Below are 18,419 nucleotides of genomic sequence, written 5' to 3'. Positions count from 1 at the left end.
TCTTTTTTACTTGCTGATGCATCGCCAGGTTTCCTTTCATCACCTCTGTGAGAGCGGAGATAGCAACGACCGTCACCAAAAAAAAACCTCTGGAGCAACAATAACCTTTCGCTCCAATCATGCCGGGCTTTCAAGGAAAGCAGAGTCGTGTGTGAGGAATGTATTCAGAAGAGTAGTGCAAAAAAGCCGGCGGCTCGGTTTCATTTCAGCATCGCTTTGAATCGAGATGTCGTCTGCAGACGCGTGAAGGGATCCCGAAAATAAAGCAGGATGTGCAGCTTCTGAAATTATTAGCAAACGCATCCGTGACAGCGAGGCCGATGGCAAATTCTGCATTCTGACAGTGTGAAAGGGATTTTAACATGGATGACGAGTAAAAACAAGATTAGTACGATTAGCACGATTAGCTAATCAGCTTTTAGTCGGAGCTGTAAAAAGGAGGGAAAACAGACGCGCAAAAAAATAAAAGCCTCATTCGCTCCGTCCAACCGGCCTGAGCGTAAGAAATCATAAATGAGTCGGATTAAATAGTAATATAGGTCACCGAGTTAAAAGCTCACCTTGTTCCCAGGCTTTATTTTCAGTGTGTGTGTGTGTGTGTGTCACGCCCAGCTGAGTGCATGCATTAGATAGCCCACTGATGCCAAAGTTGAGATGAGGTGATTGTGATAATCCTCTTACGAGAATTAATCTCACCTGTGCAAATGAGTATTTATCGGCGGAGCATGAAGCCGTTACTCCTCTTTATGTCGATGAGACGTCTCTATAACGCGACGACTGAATTATTCCACCGGGTTTTGAGCATCATGTTAAAGAACCTCCGTCTAATACTGTCTCACTTTTGCGGCGGTTAATCTCTTTTTATAATACCACGGTCACAGCCGGTGACACGCGTGAAACATGAGGGTCGGGTTCCCGTGACTCAGCTGAATGGACTTCTTTTCAATAACAAGGAAACACCCAACTTGGTGCTTAATGCTCGAGTAAACGCTCAAAAATAACCCGAATACGCGTGAAAGAGAATCTATCATCAACACGCCAACGGGATTATTTGTCGTAAAGCAGTAATATAGGTAATAAAGAAGGTATTTTTCACTCTAGGATTAATTTCCAAGTAATTTATGACCATTTGAACGCCTGTTGCTTTCCTAGTCGTATGTAGGTTTATTAATTACTGCTTTGGTGTGGTAGGAGGTTCACAGTTGGTGTGATAATACTAGTTGGGAGGATTCTGTTTAAGAAATCAGCTGTTACGGTGAAAACGTTCCCTCCCTCGATGCCGTTTTCCTGTCGCTCGATAAATACCACCTACACATGCTGCAGATGTAGAGAAATCCAGTTTTTGTACGGCGCTGGGGAGGTCCAAAGGGCTTCGGAGAAGGTTAACGACATCACCGCCGGCAAAGCACCGCTTCAGATAAATAACAAACAGTCCCTCTTGTGTTAGCAAGATGTTTATTCACACATCCAGCAGATACAGAGCAGCATTAGCATGCTAGTCCGACGTTTATCTGCCTGCTGTTGGGTAAAGGAAGGTAGCGTAGGGCGGATTTTTTGGACCTAAACCAAAACAATGAGCTGAAAGACGCTAAAGCGCTGCGAAGAGCTGAAAGATGTCTAGAGAGTCAGACGAGAATTCAGGGTGTGAATCTTTTCTTCTTCAAACTGTTCAAATAAAAACACTTGATGACATGAACTACACACAAATATCATGGGCGCTGCTTTCCTTTAGAGAGTGTTGATTTGATTTTCAGTGGCCGACAAAGTCACACCAACAACCGGTGCCTCCACATCCGCCCACGCTGCAGAAAGCGTGGTCGACGAGTGGAGTAAGAACCTGCTAAAATATAACGATGTGGAGGAAGACGCATGAATACCGCGCATGCAAACGACTTAGAGAAGCGTCGCAGAGAGAGAGAGTCGCTCAGACAGAGATGATAAAGGAGAGAACGTCCTCCTGATGAAGCAGAAAGAAAAAAAGAAGAACAACGAGCGGATAACCATCTGCTTCACTTCCTGCAGGTAGAACCGATGAAAGAGGGAGTGCCACGTGAAACCTGCAGCATCAACGCGCCTCGTTCTCAGTCTGAGTCACCCGACCTCTCCACTTCCTCTCTAATGCACTAGTAGAAGAGATACGATTGACCTCTATCCTCACTTTATGCTCATTTAAATCAAATTACTCTGGACAGGAGCTCACGTTCAGAAGCACGTACGATGACAGAGTGATGAAACTAAACCCATCAAAGCAGCAAAGGTGTGGCATTGAATAAATAAAAGAGCAGGGAAGACAACGCTAAGATGTCTCGGTTTAGATATTTATTTGTGTCAGTGCAGCCGGAGGAGAGATTTCTGCTGACTGGGGAGGAAAGGAGACGAGTCTGGGTAAAGACAGGAGAGGAGGTGAAGGACAGATGAAGGAGGAGATCAGGGAGGAGGCAAACGATGGGGTGGAGAAAGACAATAGGAAAGCAAAAGGGAGAGAATCAGCTACTGCTGGATGTCAACTCAAGGAGGATACACTTCTTCCTTCTGGAAAAGGCGCAAAACTTTAGAAGTTTCTGAAACACACAATTGAAATCTTCATTGGAGAATCAGGAAATGCACATTGTCCCGCTCTGGCCTGGATGGACGCTAGTGGCTTTAACCGCCACCAAAATCTCAACGCAAGCAAACGCCGTTGGAAACTAGCAATAAATAAGACGCCGCGATCTCTCTCTCTGTCTCTCTGACATACTCATCTTTTCTGCAGAGTGTCAGCTTATGAGAGAAAATTGCTCTCCGCATCCAGTCGAGAGCTCCTTCATCCCGCAGGAAATAAAAACGGTATAGCAGGACTTTGGGAGAAGGACTCCGGCGATCCAGTGGCTCAGATATAATATTAGGGCTTAGAGCTGAATCTGATGTGTATTTTCATTATGAAACTCTCTGCTTCTGCATATTGCCTTAAGTTTGGGTTGATGACTGCAGGAGAACTTTTAGGCGGGACTTTTTCCAGCCTGAAGCATCCCAGTGTTGATCCGCTGGAATGAAACCATTAGACTGACTCTTATCAAACTGGACAGCTGGTGTTTACCACCTCATTAAACAATACTTCCCCACCAATCTCTGATTAAAAGCATTGGCACACGTGCAGCATCACATATGATGGGTTGCTAAGGATGAAGACGCACACAAACACCTGACGCGTGATGTCACACCTACGCTGAACTGTGATAGGATGGATCACACTTCACTTTTAGCCAAACCTCCTGGATTCTGACAAACAAGTCAGCTGTTTTCAGTGCCAGTTGGGTTTTAAGGCACAACATCACTGCTGCTCTCTAGTTTGTGGGCTGCAAGCCGTCACACTAAAGCCCACAGATGGCAAACGAAGTTACACCAAGTAATTAACTCAAAATACAGCTTTTCGAGCCCAAGTCTATAGTATTATTCAGTTTTCAAAAAATTCTGGAGATACTGCAAGGGGACAAGCACAGAGATGTTTTTACAAAAGGTAATTCTACGATGCATCCATGGTAATAAAGGGGCAGCGAAGGGTCGAGCTCGATCTCTCCCAGAACAGCAAAAAAAAAGACATTTTTCACCTTAATTTCTGTGAAAAACCACAGTCAGGTGTGTTGAGGACATCTAGGCATCATCTTTCTGCAGAACTGAGGACTTTAGTGTACCACATGCAGAGAGGAGAGAGGTAATGAGAAGGACCTATCTGAGGTTAAGGTCGATGAACAAATGAAATGAGGAAGAAGGGACGATATTGATTGAAAACCTCAGCAGTCATTCACTTCTAAAGGAGGTGCAGATCATAAGTCTTGGTTTAATGTACAGCTTCCACTGTGAAACGCAGAGCTGTAGGGATGACCTCGTGCTGCTGCCGCAAATAGGCTGAGCCGACCAAAAATTTGTTGCTTCCTGTTTAGTTTAGTTTAGTTTTTCCCATTTACACTTCAAATCTGGTTTCTGTTCCCATATCTACTGAAATTCTGTCATTTATCACAAACAGTCTCGTATAAGTCCAGTTCATTGCAGACGAAATGCAAGCGCCAATCCCGCCGGAGGTGGAGTAGACCAAATGCTGTGTTCGTGTTCTATAAATTCCCTTTACATCCTGACCTAGTAGCCTTCAATCTCCCCTGAGCTAAAACAAAGAGCTCAGTGACAAGCAGAGACCACATCAACGAGGCGAGAGCTGCATCGGTGAGTGAATCCAGTCACGGGGAGAGTGTATAAAAAGAACCGCAGTGAATGAAAAGACCACTGTGGGTCATCGCCACTGAGCCCAACGGCCACCGAGAGGAGGTTACAATGTGAGATGTGTCCTCGGATTCATTGCGTGAGGCCAAGAAGCTTCAACCTAAACTCTCACGGTCACTAGAACGAGGCATGTGTGAACACGGTGCCCTGGCTCGGCATGTACACTGACAGACGGCGATAGCCGCGGAGCAAAAACAGTGGTGGTGGGGGGGGGGGGACGATGACTTCAGAGGAAGTGGCAGAATTGGAGTAAGTCAGAGGAACACACTCGAACAGACATAATGGCTCGACTCAAGGGCACGCAGATGGCAGGTGCTGCACAAATACAAGCCACCGGAGCATGGCTTATTATCGCTTAAACCGGCCAGCCAGCAAGAGATTCACCGCTCCACAATGGGAAGGTTTGAATATGTCCATATGCCTTAAAACAAGATGAGAGGCTAGGCTAATAGAAAAGGAAAACAGACAGCGGCAAAGCCAGAAACTCAACGTCAACAACACGACATAAGGGTCTCTAATCAGTCGATGAATTGCTGAAGAAAGAAGACTATGAAAGGATGCGTTGCCTTTCACACCACTACTCATTCCCTTCTTCTGTTTCGCACTAGGAGTTCTTAACGTGTACAAGAACATTATTAAATGGAGGAGAGAAGGGTGTAAAATAAAAGTAAAAGGCACCCAAGAGAGTGAGAAAATCCTGAGAGGTAATTGAGGACAAGGAAGTGGAAAGTGGTATTTGAAGTGCTCAAAGGAAGTGATCACAACTCCGATACACCGCTGATTCTGCTTCGTACTAACAAATCATTGTGATTCCTGGATGAGTTGTTGGCAGTGATGTGCAATCAGAATCATCGTCATACATCTTTTACGAAACATACCCCTTTCTGTGTAGCTAATTCTGTCAATGGGAATGTTGCTTTAAAAGTTCACAGACTGACCTAAAACCTAACCTGGAAATCTGTAAGCAGCACAGTTGAGGTTCTTAAATGCCTCCAAACAAAGAGCCATTCAACAGGGTGTTCTGAGTACAGAGTGTACCACCGGGTACCAGACCATTCTAAGCAATGGCCAAAGTTTGTAAGCTCTTCTAAAAGTCCTGCCGAGCTCAGTAAAGACAGGAGAGGAGGCTAGTTGACTACAATAGTGTTGCTCCGACAATGACAACACAACGACAGCAGCCAGGGACAACTGAACCTCAAAATCTGACAAGAGCAGAATCTGTCATGTAGCCCAAGCCTCAGAATGAAAATAAAAGGTTTTCTTGTGGTACATGGAGATTGAATGAGTGTGTGTCCGTGTTTCCATGTCTGTACTGGCACCAATAGTCATTCTTTCCTATAAAGAGAGCCTCACACACTGAAAACTGAAAAATAATGGTCAGATTCCACGGCTTGTTAGCGTGCCAGTCCTTTTTTTGACATCTGCTATCAGTCAGGCGGATCAATAATGGATGCCACACACAAACACACACACACACACACAAGTTTGAAATGTGTTCAAATTCTGGGGCCACACAAGTCAAGGAAAAGTTGATTTTACAAAAGGTGTAATCGCTGCATCTAATGGCTTTCTGTGGGAAACGGGTTCCTTCCTGTTAACTCAAGTTGAGCATACCGTCAGGAAAAGAAAGCCTTGTGAAAATAATCCAAGAGGTGACACGGGAAGACTTTGCTTTCAAAATGAACATCTCTGCATTGTGTGTTTTCGTGCACGTGGTCAGACATTCCTGCAGGGCTAAGGGGTTCAGCTGTTGTCGAGGCTATTTTCCTGTGCCCTGCATGCCATTGGCAGATCAAGGAGGATTACTCACGGAGGCGAAGACCTTTGGGTGCCCGAAGAGATGGAGGAAAATAAAGAGAACCTTGGTGGTTTGGAGCACTTTATTCTTTCAGGAATGTGTTTTCCAGAGCAAACCAGGGAGGAAAATGACATGTCCAAGAGCAACAGAGAGTGAAAGACAGGCAGAAGGAGAGTAGCCAATAAAGGCATGAAGATAATTAACCGATACTCCACTGTCGCACAAGAAAATCCCTGGTGCTTGCTTTGAATTGTGCTTGGGCTTGAGGAGCTGCTTCATATGCTGCAGCATCATCATGCCCACAAGAACAAAGAGGACCCTCTCTAATTTGTTCTGGAATGACTCTTGATTCTGTCAGGGGGGCCCCCCCAATGGATGAGAGTCCCAATTCCCCCTGCATATCCTTCAGAGTAAATTGAGAGGGAGCTCGGCCAGGCTGGTTCAGACACGGCGGCCAGGCGGAGGCTGTTCTGTGAGAGAGAAAGTGTCAAAATGATGGCTGTGCTCGGCTAATTTGCTAGCGCTTGTTGTCCGCTCAGGCAAATCAATAGAGTGGAGTAAGAAGTGGCAGGGATGGAGCGGGAAAAAAAGTGCCCTAGTTTCCTGATTTAGGTCAACGGCAGTTTTGTGCACCCTAATGCTGCCTGTAATTAAATAACACTTGTTAAAAAAAGTCCACACTTGACGGATGAGAGAAAAGGGAGGGATGAGGCCGGGGTGATTAATTCCATCTTTGTTTTGTCTCCTCCCCTGGTTGCAAGCAGGAAGGTAGCCTCATTTGTGCGCCCGTTCAACGCTTGGTGCCTCCCCCGGGACAGGAAGTAAAAAGATTCTAATGAGCTACAGAGAGTCCTCCGAAACACAACGGGCAGAGGGAGGCGCACCGGAATGGCGCTCCGCCAGGCTTGGCAGCTCGACGCCGGGGAGGAACTCCACCCGGACCGTCAATCGGCAACCAGTCACACCATGTTTTGTTGTATCTCTGCCTCCATTCACCCTATATTAATTGCATTTTTATTCCACTTTCATTCATTTTCTGCTAGCACGGTACGCGAGCATTGCTCATGCAGCTAAACAATATTCAGAATTTAGCCTTTTTAGTCATTATAAGTTGAGTACAGTGTCTACCGAAGTGCGCTGCGTTCCGAGACTCACGATAGGCAGCGCACTTCCTGATGCTGTCAGCCAATAGCATGCGTGCACGGTATCACCTGACTACCTACTAAAATTCCGCAATGAGGTGAAGTCGCGCGTGTTGATGCGCGAACGCGCGAGGGATTACTGTATACTTAATTTTTGAACTCATGCAAGAGTTTGAAGAAGTTTTAGGAACATTTTTAAATACGTCACTGTCCACAAAATAGCCTACAGAACGATGGAAGTTTCATCGCAGTTCAAAATGTTTTCATATGATGTTTAAATTCTCAATAAAATAAGCATTAAATAAGGTTGGTATTCGATATATACGACTGCGCAACAGGCCCAGTTACAACCAGGGTCATCCAGTCTGTACTAATGGAAGCAGGTTACTGGTGCATTGGGATAGCCTGTGTAAAGAGGATTATGGCTGCATTCCAGATGATGGCAGGAAGGGGGTGGGCAGGAGCGGGGAGGTGGGTGATGCATCACCACTGATGATGCCTGGAAACATTCCCCTACAAATCAATGGCCTGGTTCAGTCACTGCCACTACCACAGTGACCTCTGAACTCCATGCACGCTGCAGGAAATGCAGGAACCGGGTGTGATTCTGTAACGTCGGAATCTTTATGAAGCATAAATACGCGATGTCCAGGTTGGTGCAAAAGATGTTTTCTGCATCAGAAGTCGAAACATATGTCATAAATGTGTGCAGTGCGGCGTACTCGGGTATTTTTAGCAACTCATTATGTTAGCATGGCACAGCAGAATCCCAATGCCGGTCCAAAAGGATCCAAGAGAGGAAGGAGAAGGGAGAAGATGCACTTTTGAGCTGCAACTTGTGCATAAGCTCGGGCGACACGACTCGCACGTGTCCTAGCTGTGAAGGAGGTGTTATGCTTTTCACAAGTCAAATTAAGTTCATTTTTCACGGGTAGCAGGGCGACAAAATACCCGCTGTAGCGGTGCACTGGAGTTATGAAGATGGGATTGACGACAGGAGGCACTGATCTCTAAAGCTACACTATCCCTCACGCGACTCTTTCAAGTTTAAATACTCAAACGACATGAAAGCATCTTTGTTCAAAGTTGCTAAAGGTCTGGAATATGATGCTCACCTTTGTTATGGCCTAGTGAGGTCATAATGGAGTCTGTGGCAGGTCATTAGCCAGTAGATAAATAGGTAGGGGGCGGGGGGAAACACGATCCGGAAAGAGATTTCCATTATTGATCCATTAACAGCAGAGATTACTCTATGGGAAATACTTCCCATTGGGTTGTGATGCTATATTTAAAACCCGGATGCCCTTGGGAATGAAATGGAATCAATCTCTATGCTTGTCAAAGGGGTCTTTTGAAGTTAATACCGGCAAATGTGGGCATTTCTCACTCCTACGACGCTAGCATGTGGAAGTTCTACCTCGCCCAACGCAAAACGCCCATTAACAAGAATAAATAGAGACCTCTGAAGGTATGTGAACCATGCACTGGGGGGGGGGTAGCCATAAGGTCTGGTTTGTGCTCATGTTTGTACATACCCAGCATACATACAATCAATAATTCCTCATTCCTGTCAACTCCTCCGTCGGACTGAACCAACCACCGGAGGGGGTTCCATGAGTCGCCATGGCTGGGGCCGATTGCCTTTACCCTCCGACAAAGGCTCTCGACAGACGGGTGGGGGGCTTTCCTTCTCGGCCCCCCACACAAAAGGGATCAATTTCAACCGCTTTTAGCAGGGCCACTTTCAGCTTTTAGTTCACACTCCCTCCCCTGAGGGTGAGACTAGTGGAAAAAGCAAAATAAAGACACCAGGTAGACGCCACCAGAGTGTAGCTGGGGGCAAAAATGGCCACTTCAAGTCAGTGATGATTAAATGCTCCTTTTGAGTCACACCTGGTGTGAGGAAACAGACTACAAAGCCTGGAGTGACCCTGAGATCTTATTCAGCGCTTCATGCTACAAGAGTTAGCGCATCGATACGTCTTAGCTGAGCATAAAATCTGACTTTTCTTGTTAGTTGCACCAGTGTGCGTCAAACAAATATTAAATGTCTTCATTCTAAGCTTCGGAATTACCAGACTGAGCATAAAATGTACTGACACAATAGTAAGGAGTCATCCATCTTTCTTTCAATACATTATTCGTTTCAGATGTACATAAACTACATGATCTGCCTTTATAAAAGGAATAAAATGTAACATTATAGTCAGGATCTTGCAATTATCTGTTATATCATTAGTGGCAAAACAAATACATTGTGTGCATCCCTTGCAAAAAAGGATTCCCAGCCTACTGGGTTAAAAGGAATTCTCTGTCCCACTTCCAACAAGCAAATCTTACAATGCTCTGCGATGCCAATGTTTGGATGTGCTAGAAGAAAGCTTGAAAAGGCCCCATTCAGTCAACGGTGAGTTGCTAGACTTGGGAAAATACTTGGTCTTCCCCTCGTCAGACAAACAAGACTTCCAATGATGCAGCAGTTCCAACTTTTGACTCAAGACGAGTATTTAACCAAGAAAACTCTCTCTGTCTTTCAACTGACTAAAGACTTTCATCTTAACAGGATAAAGATCCCAAATACGAAGAGTCCCTTAAGTTGAGGAGACGTATGAAGTGAACTGGGTCACCGTTGGAGGTTTAGACAACCTGATGAATTTAAAAGACTATCTGAGCGCTACAACACCCCTCTAATTAATTTAGAAATTCATGAGAAACGTTCAATTTGGCTAAAACCAATCAGTTTTAGCGATTTGTCACACAGATCAAACTCCATCTCATTTTCAAAGCTGTAACTCCTTTTCTCACATAAATGCAAAGAAATAGAAGTCCTATTCATCCTTTACCTTCTCCTATTATAAAATAGAGCTACTCTAATCTTTCGGCTGCAAAAAAATCAATGGCAATCAGTCTAAACACTTTGGTCTCAAATTGACTTTAAAAAAAACAAGAACCGCATCAAAAAACCCTTCTGAAAGTCAACCTGACATTTAACTGGCTTTCCTGAGCGCAGGCAGGGGGAGGAAGTGGGGGAGAGGCGAGGAAGACGGGCAGAAAGCCATCACAGGGCAGGAAACTCACAGAGGGCAAAGGTCGAACGCAAGATACGCCGATGTACTGCGAGTACACACACACACTGAGTTGTAAGGCGGCCAATGGAAGCCAAGGTCAGAGAGCTAGCAGTTGATCCTCCCGATGCGAGTCGAAGAGGAGGGAGTGAAGACGACTGGATAACAGTTCAATTACGGAGACTGAGAAACCGATCAATGTCACTGACACAGCTCTTGAGGCCAGCATCAATATCCACTGCTGCCGTCGCGTACCTGCAGCGCGTGTTACGCATCCCCGTTCACCCCTGGGGTTTGTCCCTTTCATAGTCGATTCTTCAATGATCACGGCTAAAACGTGCTCCAGTTCCAAAGACGAGTACAAGGACCCTTAATGGGGCCAATAAAAAGGTGGATAAACAGAAGAAAGCAAATTTCACACCGGCAATTTCATTGGAGACGGAAGTCATTGACGGCGCCGCATAAATGACAAGGTTGCAGGGGTTGGTCATTTCTGCATTGTGAAAAAAAGCTGCCTCCTCAATTAATACAGCGATTCCATTAAAGGTGATGGAACCCAGGGAAACATGAAAACACCATCTGTCTGTCTGCATGCCTTCAAAACCATAAACTTTTGATGGACAGGTCTTCACAAAGCAAAGATTTCTGCGTCATTTAGCTGCTAAGCCTCGCCTCGCTGGACTAAAGAGATATTTGGTTTCTAGCGACGTAGCATTGACTGTGCTTCATTTTTAAAATAAGAAAAGGGATCTTAATACCCCGATGCTGATGGCTACACAATTATACCTGAACAGCTAGACGACAATCGCATCCAGGCGTACGAGTCGGTATGACGGAGTTAATGAGTCGTGTAGCCAACATGGAAATAGAAGAACGACTTCATGTATTGAACGGTAGGAAGCGCTGGATGGGAACAAATTGATTAATTTAGCAATCCTGACTGAATCTATTTCTGGTGACACGTGCGGCTTAATTTGTTGGTGCTTTTAGCTTGCTAACGTAGCTTAAGAAAGATAACTTTGGCGTTTCACGTAAACCTATCATTGACATTTTGATGAAAAAAGACACTACCCTTAAATACACACCCCAGTTGCTAAGCTATGATTGGGTAATCCCTCTCCTTAGTGGATGCTAAGCTTATAATGCTAGCTGCTACTGGGTGTCCAGCTCCAAAACCCAATTAGCATAACTTCTAAATCTCATTTTGGATTGATATACTTCCATTCAAAGGATGGAGGTTTGATACGATTTCATGCGGAGTGGAGTGTATACCGCAACAAAGACGTATAACATCTGTAGCTACAGCTCTACTCCACAGCCTGCAGGGCATCTGTAGTGCTTCATCATCTTCAGACTTCGCAGTCCGCCGAGGCTGCTGCAAACAGACTCCCAGAAATTCAACACACACAAAATCCGACATATAAGCATCTGCAACTTTGCAAACAGACAGACATAACGGCCACGAGCACACATGTGTGTATTGAAACACAATCTCTGACACAAACATAGAGTATCTAGGGATATCCAGGACAGGTGAGCGTGGATGGAGAGAAAGGAAATGTGGACGGGAGATCAAATGTGGAGCAGACTGCAGCAGAGATAAGACTGGAAGAAAAAATGCAGACAGAAAAGGACTGAGTGAGCAAAAGGTAAGGCAGAAAGCGGGATAAGGGTCGTCAGAGTGGGACCTCTTGTCCGTGGAAACAGCTTGCGATACAAATGGGAAGAAAACAGGAAGCAAGGGGAAGTAAGTCAATACCAAAGCGTTTCCAATTAAACGTCCTGCAAGACAAACGTATCGCTGGAGGAGAGGGAGAGAGCACACGACTTTAGCAACGGCGCTTTGGATGAAAGCTCGGTCAAGGTCGAGCGAGACCTTTCAGCCTCTTCCAACCGTCTGTCTCTCTGGCCGACATTAATCCCGACCACCGCCCCTGCTGATAAACTCCTGACGGCGTCCTCATTGACCCGAACCTCACTGGCTGGTGTTCGTGACAGATGAGCTGCACCTTTTCAGGGATAATTTAGTCCAGAGTATCCCAACATCGAAATGAATTCAGGCCACGTTTAAAAAGTTTTCGCAAATAGGGCAAAATTGGCCTTGAACACTCTTCAAAGGTCAGGCTATGCTAACAAACAACACTTCAAGATACAGGTGTCGATACATATTAGATTATTGCGAGCAAGGACATGCTTTCCAACGCCATCGTGACCGTTTGAATTAGCACCTTCGACGCCGGTTCCACGTTCAAGGATTACCAGGGTAACCGAAGGAGTCTTTAAATTATGTATACATCCTCACGCGAGCCTTGACACTCTATTAGACATCAATAATACATTAACGTTACAAAATTTATCCTGCACTGATCATAACTATCCCTTTTTATTAGCATGTAAATAATGAATCACGCATGTTGAGTTCAATAACTTGAGGTAGCTATTATTAAAGCAGGGGTTTATGGGGAAACGGGACGTCATTACAACACCGTGGGTCAGCAAGGCTGAAATCAATGCACACTTACTTCCTTTATGGTCAATACATGCCAGTGTGGATTACAGGCGTATGGGGGAACCGATGCCGGACCGGCAGCGGCGGGAGCGGCGATCATTTTCCTGCCGTAAATGAGCGTGAAAACAAAGCGTTCACCGCTTTCCTCGCCCGCCAATCACAGGGATCGTTGCCGGCAGACGCCCTTCGTTTATGAAAATAGCGTGTCAGTCACCCCCCCCCCCCACCGTACCCAAGCAGATGACAAAAACAGACAAACAATCTCCACCACGCTACAGCAGCGCCGCTGATAAGTTAAGCCGCGGAATTCCTAATGGGACGTATCCCATTAACCCCTCCCATGTGGGGATCAAGGATTGATATTGAGAAGAGGGAGCCAATCGCACTGCAACACAAACAGACCTGATGTTAAGTCGGTAGTATTTACAAGCCAGCTAGAAAGAGAAGGATTTTGATCAAATGCCAAAAATCTTTAAATGTCATCTCATCACGGGATGTACAAACATCTTCTTTCTGTCCACCTGTGAGTCAACAAATTTGGAGAAGAAAAAGTAAATGTCAAGAAAAACGTGCAATCCTGACATTTGGAAACCTTTTTTAGCTTTCCGAGCCAATGTGGAATAACGACCATTGTGCATTCTGATAAAAATCACTGGCCAGTCTCATGGTGGAGGCATCACCTCCCTGCAGACGACCACTGGAGTGGAAATGTAGTCGACTCCCCCACTCCTTAACCCAGCTGTCCGCCACTCGTTATAGATGTGAACAGGCATTTAAAGCAAACTGTGTGTCCAAATGGATCCAGGAGGGGTGTCTCCGATGTGAGCGCCGTGACAAAGACCTGGGAGAAGTCGTTATTTGAGTCTGTTGTTGCAGGATCTAATACCTGGAGTTTTCTGGATTCGTGGCACAAAGGCAGTTATTGTGAGTGGGTTGGGGGGGGGGGTGAATCAGCAATGAATAAAACACTCGCTGAGCCCATCATATGTCACACGTCCATGCAGATTTATTCAACCCTGCTGTGCACACACACACCGGGGAACAGCTTGCGTCTAGCGGTAGAAGGCTGACTAGTTAAACCCGCTTGCTCTCGATGTTTTGGGGGTTTTTTTAAAAAATATTACATCTGTTACAGTCACCCCCCACTCCACCCCCCATCCTTGGGGAGCACAAGTGAGAGTAAGAGCGTGTGCACGCACAAACGAGGAAAAAAGGGCGCTACCTCTGCAGATGGAGACGAGGTAACGATGTAACCCCCCCGCGCCATGGGACTCGCGGCATTAGAGAATCATTGGATGTAATGGTGGGATGGGACCCCCAGAACAACCTGCTAATCCCCTTGTTGAGTGCGAACATAAGGGAGATGAGTGGATTTTGGGGAGGCGGCTCCCCGACAAGGAAGCCCACCCTTGACGAGCACCAGTACTCTCCACGGTGACATCATTACCCCATCGCATGTTAAGCAGATCCTCTACAGCCATTGGTGGAAACGTTTTCAGGCAAATGCATGCAGAACCAGCTCGTTAAAACAGTTTAATTACGTGTCTGAATCATGATGAGCTCTATCGGCAGCTCTAATGAGAAGACCCTCCATACCCGTCAGACTTGCCTCAACCCGGTCCGGACTGGGTTTTGCAGGTCGTAGCTTCATCCAGGATTGGGTAATATCATCTCCTTGTCTCTATCTTGTCTGGTTTCATCATTTTTTATGGCCACCCTACCCCATCTTTGTGTTCTATAACAAGACTTTGATGTCTACCCTGTCGGCTCAATCTAACATCGTCCCACCCCGATCTCCCAGGTCTATTTAGGAGTCACACATTACCATCATCTCATCAATCACCCAACCTTCTCGCTTCGGGTTAAAGCCCCGTCATCACTCCAACGGTGGCCTAATGCGTGCCTTAACGTCAACGCAAAGAGAGTCCATTCATATTTAATCAATGGCGGTGGCCCCTATCCCTCCGAGGGCCGCGCTTCGTCAGCGAGGCGGATCGACTTCAAACGAGGCAACCTCCCAATTAAACACTGAGTTGTTCTGATCTTATCTCAATTTGGCCTCGGATCAAATGTCCCTGTGATAATCCAGGGATTTCCAGGGCCTTTTAATCGGTAGGCCTCCCTTTCAAATTGGGATAAAATGTTCGCTGAAAGCACCTGGAGGAGATCTCAGTGAAAACTGCTGAGGTAGAAAATATTAGTACCAATATTTAGATATCCTGGAAATAGCAGGGAAAGGCAGGGGAGAGCCGACGGAGCCGAGCAGGAAAGTAAGATCGGAAGCGGATTGGTGGTTCTACCAAGAACCATTTCAGGTGGAGGTTTATTACAAACAGAGGAGACCTGGGGACAGGAAGCAGCTGTTCCTGCCGGTATGAATAATTTAAGCAGCGTTTCCATCTGGGGGATCAAAGGTCATTACTGGTGTGAGCCCATTCCGAAACAAGGACAAACATTTAGTTATCCTTTTCCCCCCGCAGGATTAGCCGACGGTAGATTTAGCTTTGTCATTCACGAAAAATTAACAAGTTTTAGTAAACGTCTCAGCAACATCAAGACTGACAGTTTAGCATCGAGATGAAGCTTCGAAATATGCCAAATTTGGGTGTCCGTCGGGCGCCATAACTGCCGGGACAAAGAGTTCGGGAATAATGTCCCGTTTACTGCAGACGATCCCGATCAAGACCCTGGAGTTTTTAACCATGCTTAGCCATAGACGGGCTAATGCTAACAATCAAATGTCTTCCAAACTAGAAAGACTGTCCGACTTCCAGGAGATTCTGAACCTCCGAGAAGTAGTTAAGGTTAGCGCAAAAAAAAAAAAACCAAGGTGTTGAGCCCCCATTGGTTGATTTAAGTCAACGGCGGCGTAGAGAGGGGTTGTCGCCGCGGCAGCAGCATCGCATGACCGCCGAGTAAAAATGGCTCAAGTTTGAGGAAGGAAGTCGGCGAATGTGACTAATGTGCAAGTATTTCCGCCTGAGTCACATCAGACAGAATTTTTTTTGCCATTGATAGTCTAACAAAGAGGACAACAATTCCCATGATGCCACAGCACTTCCTCACATCAGCCTGCGCCTCTTTTTTCTCAGCGTTCTGATATAGGAACCCCCCCCGCAAATGTCTTGGATTTCTACAAGGTTCCACCCCAAATCCAACTGTCTCAACTCCAGACCGACAAAAACCGATGAATCCATAAATTCAGGCGTCTGCATACGTGTTCTTACTGTGTGACGTGAATTTCACAACAGGAACACATCAAGTTCCTTCCTCAAAAACACTAAAAAAAAGCAGCGCACTGCTGCCAAACCACGTATCAAGAAATAAATTGCAGCCAATTAAGTGAGTCTTACTGTTGTCATTGGGAGGGGGGGTGGTGAATGGAATAAAGAGTCTTAATCCAATTAATACCCCCGCTACAACCCCTTCTAGCAGTTTGGGGACAATGGTGCGTATTTAACTTTCAAAATAAAAGCCTTCCCTTTAATCCAGCCAAGAAAATATAGAATATATAGTCTCTGAGGGACTGAACCCTGAACAGGATTAAGTGGAACACAATACGGACGCTTAGATTTTCTGCAAGGGGGGGCGAGAAAGCAACCGGAACGGCGAGTATGACACGAGGAAGGGGGCAAAGGTCACTTTCTGGATGGCTGGGCTGGATTTCAAGGTTGCACCTTTATTTTTTTTTTTGGGACAGTAAGCAACATTTACATTATGCAAACAAGGAAGGGGGTGAGGGTAAGGTGGGGGGTGGGGGGTTGTGTAATATCACATTACAAGTCAGGTAGTTGTAAGAGGTTTGAAGCGCTGCAGAGATTACAAAATGATTATTGGGTCTGCAGGGAGGGGAGCGTCACACACGGAGCTGAGCCGTCTCCCTGGGGGGTTCAATTATGAGACGTTTAACGCCCCCCCCCCCTACACAAACACACACACACACACACACAGATACACGCACACACCTCGGAGAAGGAATTCCAAACACACCAACAGGACAGTCTGTGTTGGGGGGGGGATGCATTTGGCATCATTTGCGTTTGTTTGTTTCACTTCATTTTGATCCAGAACCCCCCTCTTCTTCCTCCTCCTCCTCTTCCTCCTCCATCCACCACACAGACTGGATGGAACAATGCGCTCAAGGATCCACACATTTATTTATTATTATTATTATTATTATTATTCCAGATCCGCAGCGATCCGGGTGGAATATTTCTAATATTCCTTTCGAAGAACCAGCAGAGGATGAGAGAAATTACACAGACAGCTACTGGCTCTTCTTCCTCCTCTTCCTCCTGCTCCAACCCCCCCCCCCCCCTCCACCTCATTTAGACGCACACAGCGGGGCGAAGGGAGCTGCAAAAACACCGCTGGCTCAAGATGAGTTTATTCTTGGACAAAGCAAAGGGGAATAGGGCAAAGAAGAAAAAATAAAATAATTAAAGGATAAAAATAAATAAAATAAAACAGAGAAAATGAGAATGTGGCCAATCCATTGGGGGGGTCAGAGCGACAACCCGATGCCTTCCAATCCAGTCAGAAAAAAAAAAAAAAACGAAGCTCCTATCAAGGAGCAGCTGGGAATAAAGATGCTGCTGCTTCAAATTAAAAATTAAATGCAATGAAATTAAAACTAGACTTTATCCGCGCCATCCCATCCACACATGCCCTACAGCTGCCTGAGTGAGCGCAGAGGACGCAAACATAAAGGCAATAAACTTACCGACGCCGTATTTCTCGTGTTCCGTCGGTATCCACATGTTTCCGGTCGGCGCGTTCACGCCACGGTTCGGATCGGAGGCGAGATGCGGGGTTCCGGTGCGGTGGAACGCATTCTAACGGGGTGCTTTACCCCGGTCCGCGGCGGCAGGCATTGTTTAGGGTAACGGAGGGAGAGAAAGCGCCGCTGCCGCTGCGCTCCGCCGCTCGGAGGGATGCTGCCTTCACGCGCCGTCGGAAATGTGAGGATTACCAGGTCCGCGCGTCAACAGGGGGCGTGAAGATTGGATTCATATGATAATTTGTTTACAAGAGCATGGAGCCCACCAGGGTGTGTTTCTATTTTAGACGGCGTGTGTGATAGAAGTCAGTTTATATGTGTGAACTTACTGTTAATTATCTGGTCTGCTCAAAACGATGGTTGTCTGACGTCAGTGAACCGGACCGGCACCTGAATCCACCGAGATGTGACGCAGTTCGACGCTGTTATGACGATATTCAGATGAATTAATTAGATTTAATCAAAAATCTTACAATTAAAAGAATCTGTTTAGATGTTGTTCCACCTTTTTTTAAAAATTATTTCTGAACCGCGTTTTAATTTACTTTAACTTTTAAAGACAAAACAAGCTCGTCTATATTTTTATTTTTTGATTTTATATACTGTAATAATCCCCAAAAAGAAATTCAAAATTCGTTATTTTAATAATAATTAAAATAATATTTATAAATAGTACAAATAATGAACTTAAATTTTAACTCTTCATTTTGCTATGAAGCCGAAATTAGCTGCTAGCTTCATTCATGACGTCAATTCAAATTAAACTAATACTATTAAACCCGGATTTCCTTGTTTTAAATTACAACTAACTACGGTAATTGATTTTGAAAACAGAGATAAGAAATCCGGAGGGATCCTGAATGCAGCAACA

General features: G+C 45.6%; 1 protein-coding gene across 4 annotated transcripts in view; it reads right to left on the bottom strand.

Moving 5' to 3' along the window:
- Positions 1–17,709, bottom strand: part of dock4b (dedicator of cytokinesis 4b) — a 70,736-nt gene extending 53,027 nt beyond the window's left edge. For all 4 annotated transcript variants that reach the window (XM_068306503.1, XM_068306504.1, XM_068306505.1 and 1 more), the window contains exon 1: positions 17,492–17,709. In XM_068306503.1, the coding sequence (XP_068162604.1) occupies positions 17,492–17,528 (37 nt within the window). In that variant the 5' untranslated portion in view covers positions 17,529–17,709. The remainder of the gene's footprint in view (positions 1–17,491) is intronic.
- Between the last annotated feature and the right edge of the window lie 710 nt (positions 17,710–18,419).

The sequence above is a fragment of the Antennarius striatus genome, chromosome 22 (genome assembly GCF_040054535.1).
Source record: "Antennarius striatus isolate MH-2024 chromosome 22, ASM4005453v1, whole genome shotgun sequence".
Classification (NCBI taxonomy): domain Eukaryota; kingdom Metazoa; phylum Chordata; class Actinopteri; order Lophiiformes; family Antennariidae; genus Antennarius; species Antennarius striatus.
The sequence above is the reverse complement of the archived record's forward strand: the minus strand, read 5'-3'. Positions and strand labels throughout refer to the sequence as shown.